General features: G+C 54.2%; 2 protein-coding genes across 5 annotated transcripts; both read right to left on the bottom strand.

The window, feature by feature from the left end:
* Nucleotides 1-581: 581 nt before the first annotated feature.
* On the bottom strand, nt 582-2,957 carry CIMAP1A (ciliary microtubule associated protein 1A; the record flags this gene model as incomplete). Of its 2 annotated transcripts, XM_081061849.1 has the most annotated exons (6): nt 582-671; nt 970-1,110; nt 1,748-1,869; nt 1,987-2,088; nt 2,456-2,656; nt 2,849-2,957. In XM_081061849.1, the coding sequence occupies 6 exons, from the start codon at nt 2,955-2,957 to the stop codon at nt 582-584; spliced, it is 765 nt and encodes a 254-aa protein (XP_080917975.1). The 2 variants fall into 2 exon arrangements, with proteins under 2 accessions (XP_080917975.1, XP_080917976.1); XM_081061850.1 differs by lacking the exon at nt 970-1,110.
* A 1,341-nt stretch (nt 2,958-4,298) lies between these two features.
* SCGB1C1 (secretoglobin family 1C member 1) lies at nt 4,299-10,258 on the bottom strand. 3 transcript variants are annotated; one of them, XM_081063358.1, is made up of 8 exons: nt 10,194-10,252; nt 8,851-9,016; nt 8,515-8,618; nt 7,662-7,900; nt 6,453-6,547; nt 5,527-5,638; nt 4,786-4,985; nt 4,299-4,465 (listed from the first exon to the last, which is right to left on the bottom strand). In XM_081063358.1, the coding sequence occupies exons 2-8, from the start codon at nt 9,004-9,006 to the stop codon at nt 4,433-4,435; spliced, it is 939 nt and encodes a 312-aa protein (XP_080919484.1). In that variant the 5' UTR covers nt 9,007-9,016; nt 10,194-10,252; the 3' UTR covers nt 4,299-4,432. The 3 variants fall into 3 exon arrangements, with proteins under 3 accessions (XP_080919484.1, XP_080919486.1, XP_080919485.1); XM_081063360.1 differs by having other exon boundaries at nt 4,301-4,465; nt 6,453-6,831; nt 8,515-8,727; nt 10,194-10,258; XM_081063359.1 differs by having other exon boundaries at nt 4,389-4,985; nt 8,515-8,727; nt 10,194-10,258.
* Nucleotides 10,259-18,639: the final 8,381 nt, after the last annotated feature.

The following is an 18,639-nucleotide window of genomic DNA, read 5'->3' as shown; positions in this document are numbered from 1 at the left end:
AGGTGAGTGCCGCTGGGAGCTGAGGGCCTGGCTGCTGCTGTGATGGTGAACAAGGTTGGGGGTGTCCTGGAGAGGATGTCTCCTTTGGGTGTTGTACGCCCTGGCATCAGAAGTCATGATGCGTCGATTTGGGGTGGCCACAGGCCCTAGCCCAGATTCGAGGGGAGTGACAGACCCCCACCTCTCAGCAGGGGGAGTCAGTCACATGGGGAGTGCTCGTGGCAGGGACAGGAGCAGGTGTGGCCGTCTTTGGAGTCTGCTCCCAGACTTAGAGGGCCGGAGGGCATCTCCTCAGGCCACTGGCCCTGGAAGCCAGGATGGCTTCCTGCACTGATGGCTGCACTGCAGCCTATGGGGGCCTCTCAAAAAGCTTGATGCTCCCCCCAGGACAAACCCATTTCTAATGGAATCATGATTTATTAAGTGTGGGCAAGTAGGAAACAAGATTAGCAAATGGGAAAGGAGCATAGAAAAAATAACCTCACAATTGTCCAAATGAGCGTGCTCTGCCCTGCGGGGCCAAGCCGGCTCAGTCCACAGTCCAGGAAAGTCTCAGGGTGATGGTCGGGTTGGGACCAAGGCTATTCCACGTCTACGACCAAGGGCGTCATATAGTCCGAATGTTTGATGCCAAAGGTGACAATGGGGGCGCAGGGCTTGGTCATTGTCACCTAGGAGAGAAGAGGCTGTGAGAAGAGTGGGCAGCCCGGCCCCACCCAGGCTCTGCCCTCACTGGGCCTGCAGTTGCTGATGGTGGCTTTACTATCCCTCCTGAATCCCAGGCCAGGACTAGCATGAAGGCCACACTGCCAGGTTTGAACAGAGCCTGGTACATGGTGAGGGCTCAGGAGCATTAACTGTCACTGGTGTGTGGGCACACAGAGCCTGCCAGCCGGGGGAAAGGGCCGGGCACTGTGAGCCTTGCAGGCTGCAGCCCGCCCACCCCTCTGGGCCCAGCTCCTCCCAGACCTTCTCAGGGCTGTGGGCTCCTGGTCCTGGCTTGAGGGTCTTGTCCCCCGGGGGCTCCACTCGGCCCGCGATGGTGTACTGTGGAGCCTTGAACTTGGTCACTTGCATGTCTGTCTGACGGTAGGCTGCGGGACCTGGGGTCTGGGAGGCAAGAGAGGCTCAGACAGGCTCTGCCGGCAGGCCGTGTGACCCGAGGGCAAAGGGCCAGCGTGGGACAGTGGATTTCAGGTCCTGAGTCACTGCATCTGTGTGTCAGGCCCCTTCTGTCTCCAAACAGTCACCGTGGGGCTGACCCCAGCGCTGTGGGACCCTCTACCTCAACCTTACGGTAGCAGTGCCACCCCAGCATGTGCCAGCCCCTGGGCTCATCCCTTCTGTGAGTGTGTGACAGAGACCCCTTCCAGCAGGGACACTGCCGGGGGCCCGAGGGCCGTGGGCTGGGCTGGGTAGTGGGTCAGCTGTGCTCCTCAAGCTCACGGGCACAGGCCCACGTCAGCCTCAGCACTGGCTCTGTCTGCAGCCCGAGCCCTGCCCGCAGAAACCGCACAGCTCACTTTTCTCCTCCTCGTCTTCTGCAAGCACCCATGTAACTGCTGCTTGCCCTCCCCTGCTCAACCCTGCTGGGCACTGGAGCGTGACCCGGGCACGTGGCACGTGGCAGGCACCCAGAGGACCGTCGAGGGGCTTCAGGAGGGTGGAGTCAGGCTGCGGGTCCTGGGTTCTGGGGGGAGGGCAAGGTGGGCGTGGGGGGGCTGTGCTCCCGCTGGGCGCCCCTTGCCTTGTGCAGGTCGTCACTGAAGTGGCCCAGCTTGCTGCGTCCCTTGATGGAGAAGGAAGGCTGGGACACTTTGCCCACCGTTTGCGGCCCCAGCACCACCGGCAGCATGTAGGCGGCGGGGCCTGCGGACAGGAGGGCACTGAGTCTCCACCTCCAGGAGACCGGCTGCCCCAGCTCCCTCTGCCCCCCCGCCCCCAACCCTGACCCATTGGCTGCGGGCTGTTGGGGTTCCTGTGGACCTGGGGTGCTGTCCACTCGGAAGGCCTTGGTCCGTGCAGAAATGGAGTGGCTGGGTGCTGAGTCAAACACGTGCCTGACAGATTTCTCTGGAAAGTATTCGCCTGGGGGGAAGGAGGAGAGAGGGCGCTGGGAGAGCCAGGACCATCCCTGCAGGTGCCCGGCCCAGCTCAGGGGGCTCAAAGAGGACCCCCAGCATTGCAGGTGTGGGGCCTCTGGGCCCCAACACAGACGGTGACGGATTGGTCGGAGTGCCCAGAGTAGAAGTGCTGACCTAGGCCTGGGGCAGGGACTGGGGCCGAGTGTGACCCAGGTCCCAGCTGGGTTGAGATGGCTCAGAGTCTGTGCTGGGTCAGCAGCTCATCTTTCTCACGAGGACGAGGACATGTTGCTCCCTCCTACCCTTGGCTCATGGACATGAAGTGGCCACCAGCAGAGTGGCTTGGCGGAGGCTGGGCCACTGTCACTCACCGGGGCCAGGGGTTAGTGTGGTCTTGGTGCTGTAGCGCCCCAGGATGGAGAAGGCAGGGCCGAGGTCCTTGCCAGTTCTCAGTATTTTGGGGTTCACACTGTAGCGAGGCCCCGGGGAGCAGTTCTCTGCTAAGAGCATGGGGGCCCCACGGAAGCTGTAGGCAGGTGCTCGCAGTTTGGTGGGCGTGTGCTTCACAAAGCCTGTAGGGAGGGGCCTCTGAGCAGCCTCGAGCCAGACCCCCAACCTTCTCCCCACCCTATTGACCCCAGAGGGGTTGATGGGCTGGGAGACGGGGATGAGCCCCAGGACCACTCGTCCAGCCCAGGCCGCCCCACCCAATACCTGGCTCCTGTCCCCCCCACCAGCCCCCTCCTGGGCTCACAGGCACTGACCTGTGGTAGGTGGAATCAGGTACTTGGGTCCAGGGCTGCTGTAGAGAGCCATGATGGGCCCCCGGGGGCGATGGGGCCTCCAGGTACCCACCCATATCTCCTCTGCCATGACCAGGTCTGTCCAGGGACAAGAGGATGACCCAGTGCTGGGAGGCTCCAGGCCCTCACCCCCATCACTGCTTTTTCCCCCACTGATGGGCAAACTGCCAGCCACAGCCTGCTCAGTGGGTCTCAAGCTGAGACCCAGACTTAAGGGAAGCTTCCGCTTAAACTCGTGAGTTTGCCTCATGCTCCCCTACTCAAGGACAAGGGGCATCAGACCCACGAGTTATGTCCTCGGGCCCTTACTGACCAGCGCTCACTGGCCCAAGGGGCTCTAGGACGCCAGGCTCCTCCCACCCACGGGATCCTGGGCATGGCCAGTTGGGCAAGGAGCAGTGAGTAAAGGGGAGCCCGTGGAGGAGCCCTTACCTCTTTGGTCCAGGAACGGTGCTCAAAGCAACCCGTGGCCCGAGCCTCCTCAGAAGTCCTGTTGCATCGTCCTCGGTTCCCAAAAAAGGAGCATAGAGAGGACAGCGTCTCCCTCTCCCGCCTCTCCCACTGGGAGCTTTGAGAATTGGGGAGGGGTCCTGGCCCCTGAGCTCTAGAATGTGGCTCTGTGGGATGGCGGGTTCTAGATCCCTGGCTGTGTGATGGAGACAATGGCATCTATCAGAGGGACGCCACCCTCGCCAGGCATGGCTCTGGTCCCAGGACTTGCTGTGCTCATTGCAGTGGGGACACACAGGCATGGAGGGCAGTAGAAGGGACACTGAGGCCCAGAGCCAGGTGGCCACGGAGCAAAGGCTGTGAGAGCCAGAACTGAACCTACTCAGCCTGGCCCCGGTGGGGACCCCTGAGCCTGGGGACAGGAGCAGGAATGTTCAGCGGGTAGGTGTCCTGGGATCCAGGGTGCAGGTGGGTGGGCAGGGTGGGAGTGGGAGCTGCTACTTCCTGTAGGACCTTCCGAGACCCTGCTCTGTCCTGTGCACTGTGGGCGGGCCAGTCCTGATTCAGTGCTTGTTTCTCGACTCAGCCAGGGTCCCTTTGGGATCGGGCTGGGCTGTCTTCCCGGCAGACTCTCCCTTGGGTGAGGCTGGGGACAGAGACTGCTCTCAGCCCCTGGCCCCGTGCTGTATTTTGTTTGTATGTACCATTGGGGAACTGGGCGCCCCACCGCCTGTCACCCAGCCGGGCCACTTCCTGTTGCAGGCGCTTCTGCCTCCCTGCCTCCCACCCAGGCTGTGGACTTTTCCCATCCGTCCTGCTCTGCCCAGGTGCCTACTAGGGCGTCAGAAAGATTTCCACGGGGGGGGGGGGTGTGTCTGCCCGCTGAATCTGGTGCTTATCCATGCTTCATGCGTGTGACCTTGTGCTTGTGTGTGTAGTTGAGGGAAAGATGAGCCAGACTCTGAGATGCAGAAAGCTTTATTAAGTGAAGGGCTTGAGGATAAATTCATACGTGAGCAGTGGCTAGGGGGTGACATGGCCATGGCGGCTTGTGTAGCTGGTCCTGCAGCTGCTTGTAGCCACGTCTGGGGTCCACTAGGCACCATCCTCACTACCAAGCACTTGCACCTGGAAAGCAGACACGGGTGGGCCAGGGGCTGGGGTCCCACCTGGTGATCCCTGCAGAGTCACAGCTCCATCAGGTAACAGTCCCAGCCCAGCCTCTGGGGGATGGTGGGCCCTGGGGAAGCAGTGTGTACACCTGTGTGTTTGTGTGTGCGTGTGCACTTGTGTGTGTGAGCATGCATGCATGTGTGTGTGGAGGGGGCTGAGGGCTGCTCTGCAGGCAGTGAGGCCTGGGTGCACATGAGCTGTCTGAGGGAGGTTGGGGTGCCTGTGGGAGCAGGGCTGCCGCCCTCAGGGAGGAGGTGTCCCGCTGGCCACCATACCAGCAGCTTGACCATCTCCGCCTTGTGCATGGGCTGCAGGCCGTCTATGCAGGACTTGAGCTCGGCCAGAGCTGCTTTGGCACCTGCGTTGACGTTGTACTTGCCCAGGGGGCCCTCATAGAGCTCCTCTGTGGACCCCACCAGCAGCGTTTGTAGGAAGTCCATGAAAATCTCATTGTTGTCCTCTCCTGTGGCCAGACCTGTACCGTGGGGGCAAGATGTCACCAGGAAGTGGGTATGTACTCCTACCCCAGCCCCAGACCTCCCCAGGTCTCCAACTTAGTGGTCTCTAGACTTACCCCATCAATGCCCAGCTCACCTGCCCCAAGTAACCCCATCGTTTTAGCACGCTCGCTGCCCTAGGGGCCCCCACAGTTACCCCGCCTCAGCTGCCCACAGGCCTCTCCCATCACCCCTAATCTCAGCTGACTTTCTTTGCTCCAGGTTCCCTGGTATCAAGGGGAAGGAAAGTCAAGCCCCTGCCCAGGGAATTTCCCCTCTATGTGAGGTTGGCTGGCCTGGGGTTGCGTCAGGCCGGGCTAGACACTGGGCTTTGTGGTGACGCTGGGGCTGGGGTGGGGACTGGAGTGAGCCGGGGCCCACTTGTTTGCTCACATCCCCGTTCTGCGAGGGAGGAGGGCTGGGTGCCTGGGAAGGTGGCACCAGTCACAGGGAGTGGCACATAGGTCCTTGTCGACCCCCAGGCAGAAGGTCTGGAAGTGCAGCGGGGCCCAGACTCACCGCAGGTACAGAGCAAGGCGAGGGCTGCCAGCAGCAGGGCACTGCTCCCCGTCATGGCCAGGTTCCTTGTGAGCTGCCTCCACCGCCCGGCTTTATGCCTCCTGGGCGGCACCTGGAGGGGCGGGCCCACCTGCCCATCAGGACCTGGCCAGTGAGAGCACAGGCGGGTCTGGCGAGGGTGTGTCCTTATCTCCACCCCTCCAGCAGGTACCGAGGGGCTGGGGGTGCTGTGTGAGGGGCAGTTGGTCAACAGCTCTGGGGCGAGGGGACTAGGTGAGGACCACGTGAGCCTGGTCAGTAAGAAGGGCAGGGGGCTGTGGTGCTGAGGGCCTCTGGCCATGCTGGGCTGTGGTTACGAGCGGCGGGCTCTGGGGTCAGCATCCAGCTCGGAGCCCAAGGACTCAGGCTGCAGAACTCGGTTGGGGCAGGTGTGGCAGCGGGGGTGGGGTGAGGGGTTTCCTGTGGCCTGTGGATCTGGCTGCTGGGAGACGGGCCCAGGGCCGCCAGAGGCCTCAAGTGGCAGCAGTGTCCCTGGGATAGAAGGTGGGCCTGAGAGGGCCTGAGGGGTGGGTCAGGGCCATCCCTGAGGCCTGGCAGGGTCACCGTGTCACCTCAGGAAGTGAAGAGGGTCCACAGCCTGAGAGCTGTGGCCAGCACAGCCAGGCAAGTGTAGGGTCTGGGGGAGACTGAGTGTCACAGGCCTGTTCTCATGGAGCAAGGGGACATCTGAGCCCCCAAACAGACATTCCTCAGTCTGGAGTTGTGGCCTTGCCTCCTGTCCCCTGCTGCCACCTGGTGGCTGATGGCAGCCTAGGGAACTGGGACGTCCTGCTCACCCTTAGGGACCCAGGAGCTCAGTGGTCCCATCATTCAGCACCGACCTGTACCTCCCCCACACAAGTCGCCATGTCCCTTTGTCACCCTACCGTCACCTTGCTCCACCTGGTCCTGAGTCTGTCACAGACCCCAGACCCTTGGCCTGTGCCTTGCTGAACACAGAGCTTGTCACCCACACCGGCACCTGTGTATAATGAGGAAACAAGGAAGCTAACATGAAATGGAACCAAAGATGACATCACCTCCTTCCACACAAGACTCCAAGAAAAAAGGCGTGTGATGAGATCATTGTGACAAAACAATGTGGCTGCATGGGCGGGACCACAGCGCAGCCTGAGCCCGGTTGGCAAAGTCCCTGGGGCTCCCGCTCTGAAGGCCCCTCAGCTCCTCTGACTCCGCGGCTCTGTCCTCATAGCTGCTGCTCTGTCTCCAGTAGCCCACAGCGACCAGACATCTGTCATTCCGCCCCTAGAGAGGACGCCTACCCTCAGGGCCGGATCCAGTGGAAAACGTGAGCCCAGCCCTCTCTGTCCACCTTGACTCTGGAACGCTGGCGACACAGGGCTGGACTGGGCACCCCTTTGCTGCACTGGGCTTGTGGGTTCCCTTCTCCCCAAACCCCAGCTCCCCAGGCACATGCCATTGGACGCTGCTCCTGCAGCCCATCCTGGCCTGTCAGCTGCAGAAGCCCACATCTTGTCATAGCGCCTGTCACAGTGCCTGAGGATCTGAGCACCGATGCACTCACCACTGCAGCCGCCATTCTCGGTGACATCATGTAGCCCTCGGCCCTTGCCCCCCACCTGCTGGTTCAGCCACAGTCAAGGCCGAGCCACATGACAGCCGACAGGCGCACTCCCTCTAACCCCCGATTTCAGGGGCCCCTGCCTCCGGCCACATCCTCTGTCTCAGCTCACTGCCTCTGGTGTGGGTCCAGTAGCTACTCAGGTGTGTGGCCGACTCCACCATCCTCACTGGCTTCCCGACCATCTGGCCTGGATTAACCATGACAACCATTGCCCAGCTCACAGTGGAAGCCTCTGGCCTCCTGCCATCACCAGACACTAGATGTCCCCTCTTCCTCAACACCTGCCAGCTCGGTGGGATGTACCAACCTCACCTTGGGCAGGTCCTTATGCTGCCATGAGTCTAGAAGCCCAGGGCGATGTGTCACCCTGCCCTCCTGTCTTAACCTCTGGGCCTTGGCTCTAGTTTCTCCCTGAGAAACTAGAGTTTTCAGAAGAACTACACACATGCCCGTCACCAAAGCTACCAGCCGTCTGTTTCCAGGCACTCACCTGGTGTTCCCTCGTGTGGTGAGGCAGGACCCTTCATGCATCCCAACAGCAGCCCTCCTGTCATGAGGCCTTTGTTGCCTCTTTCTGCAACATCGGGCTTTATCTCCAGTGCCTTGTTCTTAGGAGCACCTACTCCTGCTGCACAGCACCCATCTTTAAGCAAATGCAGCCCAAGCGCCGTCCTCCCATGGTGCTGGCCCTCCAGGAGGCCCCCGGCCCCCTCAGGTTGGGTGTCGCTGCTGGGAACAACAGTGAACCCTGTATCCCTCAGCTTTCTAGGATGCATGTTCTTTTGATGGAAAACTATGGTCAAAACGTTCTATGAAAACCCCCACATTCTGTGGATCTGCAAGGTGTTTGGTTATAATTCTCACAGACATGCAAATCCCGAGATCACATTTGCTAACTTGTGGGATTCACTATCGCAATTGGCACTCTTCCTCTCGTTTGGGACATTTGTTGGTGCCCATGGCCTTCTGTGCCCAAAAGGAAAGCCGGGTATGGTTCTTGCAGGGACATATGAGGAAGGTATCACACTGTCTGGTCACATTGTCAGTGAGCTGGCACCAAAGTGGCTTCTTTTGTAAGAGTTCATGCTGTGTCAACATTCTTTGCAGGACCCTCCTCCCTGCCCCACAACCGTTCCTGCCAAAGACTCAAACTCAAGGAACCTGGACAAACGGGTAACAGCCAGAGCTGGCACTCCTTCCTGGATTTGCCGGTGGAAGTGGGGTTTCCCAGAACAACACCTTGCAGGTGAACCCCTGCTCTATGCCCACCCGGGGAGCTCCGCCTGCCCTCGGCCCCGCCCACCCAGAGGACACAGGGTCGGTGCCCTCTGCCCGAGACTCACTGAGCAATTCTGTCCACCTTGTATCCAGCATCTATGTACGTTCGCCGTGCAGGGATGGCTGCACTCAGAAGGAGGCATTCCTTCCCTGAGATCCATGCTTCCTGCTAGAAAGCACCGGTCAGGTCCTCTGGGGCAGCTCAGCGTGAACAGAGGCAGGGACCCGGCTGGCCGCTAAGGGCCCCAAGCAGACGTTCATTGTCGGGAATCTGAACACTGAAACAGGGGCCTGTCTGTGCTATGTAAATGCACGAAGCCGCTGACCCTGGGGGCAGAACCGCACCCACATGCCCTGTGGGGCACAGCTCTGGCCCCCTGGTGACCCACCTCCAGCCTTACCTGCACCAGCGCTGTGAAGTGATGCTTGTCCGAGGGAGAGCTCCCCCGGCTTCCCGGGGACTCCCAGTCAAGGTCGAAGCCATCAAAATTGTATTTACGCAGAAATGCGGTGGCTGAGTTGACAAAGGTCTGACGGTTGTTGGCTGTGGCCACCATGTCTGTGAACCTGCGGGATGACGAAGGGCAGTATGGGCCTGCCTTGCACTGGACAGTGGGCCGCTCTCTCCTCAGAGGCCAGCAAGAAACTACTCAGAATATTGGTGCTCGGGTGTCCAGGCCAGAAGGGCACTTCCGGGGGGAGAGGGCGGTCAGAGGCTGCGGGACATTTGCTGGTAACTTACGGGCCTGGCTTAGGAAAGGGGACACTCTAGAAGTGTGTCCAGCTCCCAAACATTGAGTGTCCAGGAGCCGAGAATCAGAGCAAGCTGTCACCCAGCACGGGAGCTTAAGGAAGTAGAGGACTCTGCTTCTAAGAGGAAGAGGAGGAGGAGGGGGAGGAGGAGGGCAGCCGGTGAGTCGGGGGCGGCTCTTCTGGTTCCCTGGGGGGTTAACCTGGTCACTTTCATCTAACTCCCATCTGTGGAGGACTCTGCACTCTTGCTATTTCCGGTGGGAGCTCTTGCAAATCCCCAAGCTGCCCCAGGAACCAGCCCCCACATCCCTTCCTCCATGTCCCTCTAAGAAGTCCCTGGGTGTCTTGGGGTTCTTGATGTTGTTATGAATTGCTTCTATTTTAATGCATTTTAAATTAGTTTTTCAATTTAATTAATAGCAGCAATTCTTAAGTGGGGTCCATATGGCCGGGAACCCCCCAACCAGGAACCTTTTGTATATAAGCAGTATTTGAGAAAGGTGATTCATAAATTTCATCAGGTTCTCAAAAGGGCTCGTAAGCCATAAAAGTTTTAGAAATATTGGTTTAGAATTTTTAGAACCATACATTCTGGATTTTCTAGAAAATATCTAGGTCCAAATAACCCATTCTATTATCAAAAATATCCTAGAAATGCCAATATTTTGACATCCAAGCTTAATCCACAGACTGCTTTTGATACTCAGAAGTGGAAGGAAAATTATCAGACAAGCTATCCTTCCGGAGGAACTCAAAAGTGCATACACTGGACATTGCATGGGATTAGGTGGGGCCCTCCCTCCACCCATTCCATGGAGGAAGAGACTGGGGCCTGGAAAGAGGCCAGAATCTCTGTGCTGCCCTCAGACCAGGTGCTTCTGGCGCCCAGCCCTCCCAGGAGGAACCCAGAAGGAAAGTCAGCCCCGGAATGCAGGCCCCTCTCCCGCTCCCCCTCAGCCTGGCCTGACCCCTGGCCAGGTGCTCTGGTCACCTCACTTCTGAGAGCCGAAGTTCCAGCCTCCGATGGCCAGTAGTGTCTTCAGCTTGGGATTCCTGGAAAAGACAAGAGGAGGGTCAGAATTTACCCAGCCAGCCCCGGGGTTCACCTTACTCACTGGGAGAGCGGGCTGGGGGCACCCTGGCCGGGTGGGGGTGGGTGGGGTTGTGAAGCCCTTGTGCCCAGAGCCTGCGCTGGGGCAACTCTAGATTGGGAAGGAAATGGCACAGCCTGCCTTAGAGGACATCCCGCTGGCTGAGGGGAGTACAAACCGAGTTCAGGAAGCGAGAGATTTGGGCAGATCCTCAGGAAGGTCTTGCCTTGGTGGTGAGGGCCGTCCAGCTGACAGATGGTGGATTTCAGGGGGAAGGGCACTCATTCCCGGCAGAGGGAAACCATTTCATACTCCAGATCTAATGGAGACCTAAAGTGGAATCCTTTAGGAGTCCCTGTGGCCCTCACCTCTTCCATACACGCACTGGAAAGCCCAGAGAGGCGATGTGACTAGCCCCAAACCACACAGCAGGTGTTGGGGTGGCTACATCAGAACACCACAGATTGGGTGGCTTATAAGCACCAAGATTTATTTCTCACAGTTCTGGGGGGTGGGAAGTCCAAAATCAAGGTGTATCTGGTGAAGTCATCTTCCTCACTGCCCCCCCTACCCCCCTCCTGTTTCTATTGTTACCTCACATGGCAGGAAGGGCGATGGAGTTTTCACAGATCTCTTTTATAAAAGCACTGATTTTATTCCTTCGAGGTCTCCATCCTCATGACCCAATCACCTCCCAACAGCCCCACTTCCTAATACATCACAGTGGGCGTTAGTTTCCACCACATGAATTTGGGGGGGACACAGACATTCAATCCGTAGCAGGGAGGAGCTGCTTCCAAGTTTGTTGGTGTGGTTGCTGCCAGTATTAGACTCCTCAGGTGTTAGACTGAGGACCTCAGTTACACCAGAGCTGTGGGCAGCAGGCTCCCCGTGGACCCTGGCCACATGGGCCTTTCCATGGGGCAGGTCATTACAGGAGCAGTGTCCCTCCTACAGGTAGAGGACTGGACAGAAACCAGGTTCCCTTGGGAGAGTCTGAGGCCGTGACCTGTCAGGTTCAAACCCACGCTTAAATTTGCCTCTTCCAAGTATTTATGTCTAACATTTAAAAAATATTCGTTTATTATACCTCAGTGTGGCCAGTCCCTTGCCATCACAAAAGTCCTGGCTGACACAACAGAATCAATGAACCCTGAGACTCCGTCTGCATGGTGTCCTCAGTGGGCGTGGGGACAGCTAGGGTACATGAGAACACTGGGTGCTGCACAGCTTTGTCCCGGGAGAGGGAACCCCAGAACAGTGAGAGGAGAACCAGCAGAGGAAGACTCTCAGGTGGCTATTTGACCTGTTTGTGGTACCTCATGTTAGGGTCCATTTTACTAATGTGTATTTTTACTAGGAAATCACCCATTTAATGCAATAGGTTCATCTTATTTCAGTTTTAGTTTCTCCTTTCTTTCTAGAATTGTTACAATCAACGAACAAATGCTGATGCATCATTATTCACTAAAGTCTGTATTTTATTCAGATTCCTGCTTTCGGGCCCAGTCTCAGTGCTGACACCTCTGTCTGTCAAAGCCCGCACCAGACAGGTTAATGCTGACAGCTGGGGTACCTGGTGAGTGAACTGGGGTGTTATGATAGGAAATGAGACCAGGAGAAGAACATGAGGCCTGATAAAGTCGCAACACTGTGCTGATGACAGAGACTTTCCTCTCCAGCCCCAGTGAAGCTGCTGGTGGTTGTAGGCACAGGAAGTGACGGGGTTAGACCCCACCTTAGTTAGAAAGATGGAGCTGGTCCCAGTGTGCAGGTTGCCCTGGACGAGGGAAGGACGGGAGCAGGGAGACCCGTGAGAAGAGCGGTGAGAGGCGCTCTGGCCTGAGCTGAGACAAGGGCCTTGAATTTGGAGACGAGCAGGGTTTGAAGACCAGGGAGGGGCTGTGGTGAGCGCTGCCCTGTGGACGAAGCTGGCACAGATGCCAGAGTCAGCACTCAGGGGACTGGCTGTGTGGACACCAACAGGAGAGCGCATTCTGCCACCAGGAGACTATTTGCTAATAGTCCTTCTATTTGCTAATAGATCCTTCCAGCCCATGGAGGTAGAGAAAGGACTGAGAAGGGAAGAGGGAGGGGGAGTGAGGGCCCATCTCCTGTGGGGCAGGAGCCGACCTCTCACTGCTGCCCTGAGAGGGAGCGGTTGTCCCCACCTGACAGGTGAGGAGATTGACTTTCCATGTCTTTGTTTGAAGTCACACAGCTGGTACATGGAGGGGACAGAAGCCAGTTCTGCGCCTGTCTGAGGCTCAGGCACCCCTCCATAGGGAAGGTGTCACCCCAGACTCCATTCTGAGTAGCCAGGAGCCTCTTGTCAGTTGTGACCTCAGAGGAAGGAAAGATGGGGAGAAGCAGAGCCGTGCTCTGGACTGAGGAGGAAGAGATTTTCAAAGGCACCAGCACAGACATCACACAGCTGTGGGGGAGTCGTTGTCATAGGATCTGGTGCTGCTTGTCCCCCTGTGAAGGGCCAGGCCACCACCTCCCCACCTGTCCCCATCCCCATCTGCCGGCCCCAGTCGCACCCCAAAACCTGCCTGGGTGAGTGCCTGGCACGCTGCACCATTATCTTATGTGCAGGTTTTCCTCAGTGGAATGACCAGGATTCCACCCAACGCTGCAAGGACTGTTTGGATCACTCTGTTTGTCCAGGATCTCCTGTGTGGAAGCTCTAAGGGCCCACGTTGGGCAATGTCAGCCTCAGTTCTGGGCTCATAAATGTGTTAGAATTAGTCTTCTTTTAACTATCTGTGAAGTGGACATAGTAATCGTCTTGCCGCATCTGGAAAATGGGAGCAGTGGGTGAGAGGAGGCCTGTGAAGGGCCTGGAACTGGATTTATTTGTCAATGAGCTTAGTCTCAGGGGCCTGGAGTCTCACAATGAGCAAGTAAAAGTTATTCTCTGCTGCCATCTCGTGTGCATCTTGGGAATAATATCTGAGTGGAGGTCAGGAAAAGCTCTTCTTTCCAAAGGCTTCTGAGCCAAGGTGTCAGACCCAGGGTTGTTCCCAGTTGCAGTCATCTGTGCCCTGGAAGCTGCCGGCTAGAATGTGGAATCCTGGAGGTGAAACCCGGCCCAGGGCTCGGTACACGTGAATTAACTGCCTTCTCACCTGGCTCTTACCTATGTTGCCTTATGCCACCCTCCTCTCTGGCTCTGGACCTTCCTCAGAGCCATTTGTTAACTCCCAGTGTGCTTAGGGAGCCTCTGTAAGTCACCACAACTGGGGGAGTAAGGTGCAAACCAAAGATTTATTTTTCATGTAAGAGAGGCAGCCCAGGAGAACCACTCAAAAGGAACCCAGGTCTGAGACCTGAAAACCTGGGTATGGAAAGGCCACAGGGAGGCCTGCAGGGGCCAGACTGCAGCCCCCAGGGAGAGCTGGGGAGGCAGGCTGTGGTGGGATCCCAGGCTCTGGCCCGGGCTCTGGGGCTGAAGGGGCCTTGGGGACTCCACTCCAGGTGCAGCATGTGCATGAGGAGCTGAACACCAGGCTCCTGGAGCAGCTTTCCTGGAAGAGGCTCCCCGCTGCACAGCTGTGGTAGCTGGACCTGTCCCGTGGGTTGGAGTCTAGTCCCTCAGCTTTTCCCTGGCATGAGGGGTCTTGTCCAAGGCTGGGGCCACTCTCAGGTCCAGAGTGCTGGCCTGGTGTGGGAACTCCAGTCTCGTGGGGGCCTAAAGGCATATATGGAAGACCTGGGAACACAGTGCAGAGTTAGCCAAGGACACCCCAAGAGATCCCAAACCCACAGGTCACGCACACAGTCAGCAACCGTGGGCTGGCAGCAGCTCAGCACCCACACCCCACATTCTTTGTCTATTTCTGCCCCTGTCTGACCTCCTTTAGTCTCTGTCAACATCTGTCTGACCAGGTTCAAGATATTCATGAAACACCTGCTCTTGTCATCACCCTGCAGTGACCCTTTCAGTAAGTGACCGTTTTGAAGTAAGGGATGGACCTTACTTCATCCCTAGCTTGGCATGTCTTAGCTGCATACGTTCCCTTTCTATCTCCCTACCAATCCTGTATGTGGGGTCTCTGACTCTCTCCTGTGTGCCGGGTTCCCATGCTTATGTATTAAATCTGCTTGTTTTCTCTTGGCTAATCTGTCTCACATCTATCTGATTATTAGAACAGCCAGAAGAACCTTGAGGGTAGAAGACAGTTTGTTCCTTCCCTCCACCTAAGCAAGTCATCAGGTAGTTAATAAAAGGTGAAATTTGGGATTGTTCTACATCACTGCATCATGAAATAAGATCCAACAATTTAACTAAACCAGCTTATTCTCCAGATTGAATGATTAGATCAATGAAATATGGAACAATCTACCAATTTAACTTCTGGATGTGAAACTTTTATTCAAGTTACAAAGGTGGGAATGAAGAGGACAAAAAGTTTTGTCTTTGTGCACATTGACGTGAAGCTCGTTGTTAGGGAAACAGCCTTTGACCCTCCCCCTTTCCTGTCTAAGAGATTCAGATGGAAAGACCTGGTTTAGGGAGGGAACCTTGGCATAAACTTCTTAGCCTAAGGCGGGAAGACTCCCAGTGGAGCCTGCTGACCACCCTTCCTCCATGACCCATTAGTTTCTGGGTAGCCTAACAATTTACCTCCCGAGAGTGTGCCACTCTTCCTAAATTACCTGCAAAGCACCCAATCTGACCTCGCTGCCTTTGGAATTTTTACATGTATGTGAATTCCCCATGCACATATGTTAAAATTCTATTTTACCTTAATCTGATTGTATTAATTTTATGATTACCTCAGCTAGAAAAACTTATTACCATAGGCAGAGAGCACAGGGCCACGGGGAGAGGGGGCAGGAAAGGAAGATGTGAGAGGAAACAAAGAAAACAGAAATGCAATCATTCTGAATAGTGCAGCTACAGCTAATTGTGATGGATTGTAACACTATCAGAATTGAAGCCAGGAAAAAATTCCTAAGAAAAGGTACAGCTACAGCTAATTGTAATTGGCAATAACACTATTAGCATTGCAGGCAGGGAAATTCTCCACGCCTTTGACAGTCCCTACAAGGGAATCCCTCCTCCTGGTGGGAAGGAGGCGTCAACAAAGGCAGGCCCTGGGAACGCCCCAGAAACGCCCAGAGATCTCCTGTGACGGCACCTTGAATATTTCCCGCCCTCATTCAGATATAACCCTAACTTTTCTTTGTTTCAGTGGCTCTCCTGGTGGTCTTGTGCACTCCTGCATTTTGGGAATATATTTTCTTTCTTTTAGTAAATCCTTGGCCTGCTTGCCTTCGTTCATGATGCATTGTTCCTATGTCCTGGAATGCCTTCCTGGGATGAAACAAGGACCTGATCTCCTCTAACACACAAGATGAGAGGAAAAGAATTTTTTTTAAAGCTCCCACAGTATTGGGGAGCCTGCGAGGAGAATTACTGCCTGGGTCACTGCTGGCTCCTGGAAACCGCTGCAGCTGGGAGCTCAAGGACATGCAGGCAGAGGTAAGCGGTGTTTTTGTTCACCTTGTCATCTTTCCTGGTCTATTTCTGTGGGGTTGGGGACAATCTAGAAGTGCTGCATGTCCTTTTCCTCTATTCTACATGTAGATTGGCAGGAAAAAATATTTGTGAACCTAGCTTCTTGGGAGCAGCGACTCACAGGTTTTCTTTATTGATTCTTTCCTCTCAGAAGTGGTCATTTTTTTCTGTGTCTGTGTCTTGTGCCATTTGTAATCAAGAAATACCAAGGGGAGAGGGGGGTGGTAGATGAGGGTAAAGGGGATCCAATATATGGTGATGGAAGGAGAACTGACTCTGGGTGGTGAACACACAATGTGATTTATAGATGATGTAATACAGAATTGTACACCTGAAATCTACGTAAGTTTACTAACAATTGTCACCCCAATAAACTGTAATTTAAAAAAAGAGAGAGAAAATACCAAAGGAACAGAAAGCCTTTGGCTTCCTCAGTTAAGCTAGTAAAAGGGATTTTTGGTTTGAGGAGCTATTAAAAATCCTATCATCAGTAGTCAGACCATGGCTCCTTTGAATTGGAAAAACTTCAAATTTTGAAAATGTGTTGGAGAACTTTCATGGCAAACAGCTGTTTTATTGGAACCTAGAGAAATACCACATGTTTAATACAAACGAATTCAAGGAAATTTAACTTTTGAATTCTTCAGCTTGTTGGGTCTTAAAAATGTTAATGTCAACATTAGGTTTAAAAAAGGAAGAAGGGAAAATCAAGAGATGTGCAAATTTTTAAAAACTGTATTTCGATCTAATATTATGAGAATTGGTGTGTTGGAACAAGTTTTAAGGAATATGTAATAACTGATCAGAAACTTGACCAAAACGGAAGCTGCTTTTTCAGTCTGATAGAAATTAGAGTCTCAGCATCTCCCCCAGGTCCTCTGCCGAGCAGATCAGAAATGTAAACACAGCTCACAACTGCCTGAGGCCATAGAGCTGAGCAAAGGAAAAGAAATTGCAAAAGGGGCACTTTTAACAATACAAGCCTCCCTCCTGCAGCCTGGCTCCCCTTTTCCTGCCTCCTCAAAGACTGTAAAGCACAAATAAAACCCTGAGCACAATCCCCTTAGCAGAAGACAGGAAGACTCCATGCAGGAGCCTCACAAAAATGTACCTGCCACGGGTGTTCAGCTTTTCCTGAGTTACCTGTAAAGCTCCCATTTTTACATCTAAAATCTAAGAGTCCACTCCCACCCTTGTCTAAAATGTCATATTTACCTGATGTCTCCTCACTTTCTTTGGAAATTTCATGGTTATGTGAATTCTAGGTGCGCATGTATTACAATTCCTGGTCTCTGTCTGTGGCGTTGGGTAGAAGTTAGAAGGAGTGCGAGGCTTTTGTCTCTTTTCTGAATTTAGATCGGCAAAAAAAATATTTGTGCAGCTAACTTTTTGCACCTACAGACTTAATAGTTTTCTATATTCTTTCCTCCCAGAGATGTTCGTTTTTTCTTGTGTCTGTGTCTTGCGTGTCGTTTGTCCTAAGAAGGAACTACCACGGGGACAGAACACAGGCACAGGCTCCCGTAAGCCTGTCGTTGGAGCTGGCCCCACAGGCTGGGGAGTAAGCGGCTCTCTCCAGACCGAAGTCTGCAGAGTCTGTGTCCCCAGAGTTTGGCTTTGTGACCAAGGAAGTTAATCCTCTCTGGTCCCTACCATCCTCCAGGTGCACTTACTCCATTGCACCTGGTGGCCAGTGGGATAAGCTGGGGTTCCCAGTGCGCCTCTGCCTGGCTGTGCCAGCTCCCAGGGGAGTGTGTCCTGAGGGGCCTCTGCCCATAAGGGTCATATATCCCCCCAGCCTTCCTTACCCATTAGTGCTGGACAGATCCCGGTCCAGTAGCACCTCCCTGGGGCCACAAATTAGTGGGTTTGGGGCTGGAGGTGCCTCGCCTTTTGTGGGAGATTTATACATGATGAAATACAGAATTGTACACCTGAAACCTATGTAACTTTACTAACAATTGATGGGGAGACACCCTGTCCACCCCACCATCCCTACTGCCTGTGTGACGAAGGTCTCTGACTGTCTTTGGGGTGACCCTTTGGCTCTGGGAGGGCTGCTTCCTCTGCACTCTGTGTGGAGGGGCCTCTGTCTTCCTGGCCTGAGCTGTAAAGAGGCTGCTTGGTGTCTCACTATTTAGTCCTCACTGTCCATGGACAGACAATGAATCCCGGAATGGGAAACGCATCTACATTTAAATCCTGTTGCAGACCTCTTGTGACAACCAGTTATTTTCTTGGTAAACTACGTTGTCTACATGTCTTTGGTATGGAAATATTGGAATTTTGGTCCCAGTTCTCTATAGTTATACTAATTCTGTCAATTTGTGATCTCTGTGTGAAACCAGTTTGTGTTTGGTAAGATGTTATGTATCTGTGGATGGTTTTACTAGATTGTAATATTTGATTGGTTTTAACAAATTAAATGCTTATATAAATTATACTATAAATTAAATTATATTAAATGCGAATCAAATACAAACTAACCTAAATGGTTTTAAGGATCAGATAATGTGGTGAAGTATTTGACAGTAAAGCTGGTTTTAGTTTGGGTTTATCACATAGTCATATCTTTGAAAGTTATTAACAAAAAATATATTTTAACTGGGCTTCTAAAAATAAGTTTGTTACCTGTGTCATAAAATGTATCAAGAAAATAGCTACGCTAATAATTGATTTTGACATCTCAAATTTTAAGCTGATATATAAAATAGATACAATGAAAATAAAAGATATTTATGTAAACTTTTTAGTGATAATTATATTGTACATAATCATTGAAAAGGTTTTCTACATGTGTTTGGTATGGAAATATTGGA

This window comes from Rhinolophus hipposideros (genome assembly GCF_964194185.1).
Source record: "Rhinolophus hipposideros genome assembly, chromosome: 10".
Classification (NCBI taxonomy): Eukaryota; Metazoa; Chordata; class Mammalia; order Chiroptera; family Rhinolophidae; genus Rhinolophus; species Rhinolophus hipposideros.
Note: the sequence above shows the minus strand (reverse complement) of the source record. Positions and strands in the feature narration are given on the sequence as shown.

Bases quoted from the DNA above. Each gene is read 5' to 3' on its own strand.
- SCGB1C1 (XM_081063358.1), bottom strand. From the start codon at position 9,006: ATGGTGGCCACAGCCAACAACCGTCAGACCTTTGTCAACTCAGCCACC. The intron at 6,548-7,661 runs GTGAGTGCCTGG...CATTATACACAG, and splicing joins ACCACACGAGGGAACACCAG to GTGCCGGTGTGGGTGACAAG. The intron at 4,466-4,785 runs GTATGGTGGCCA...TCTGCTTTCCAG, and splicing joins CGGAGATGGTCAAGCTGCTG to GTGCAAGTGCTTGGTAGTGA.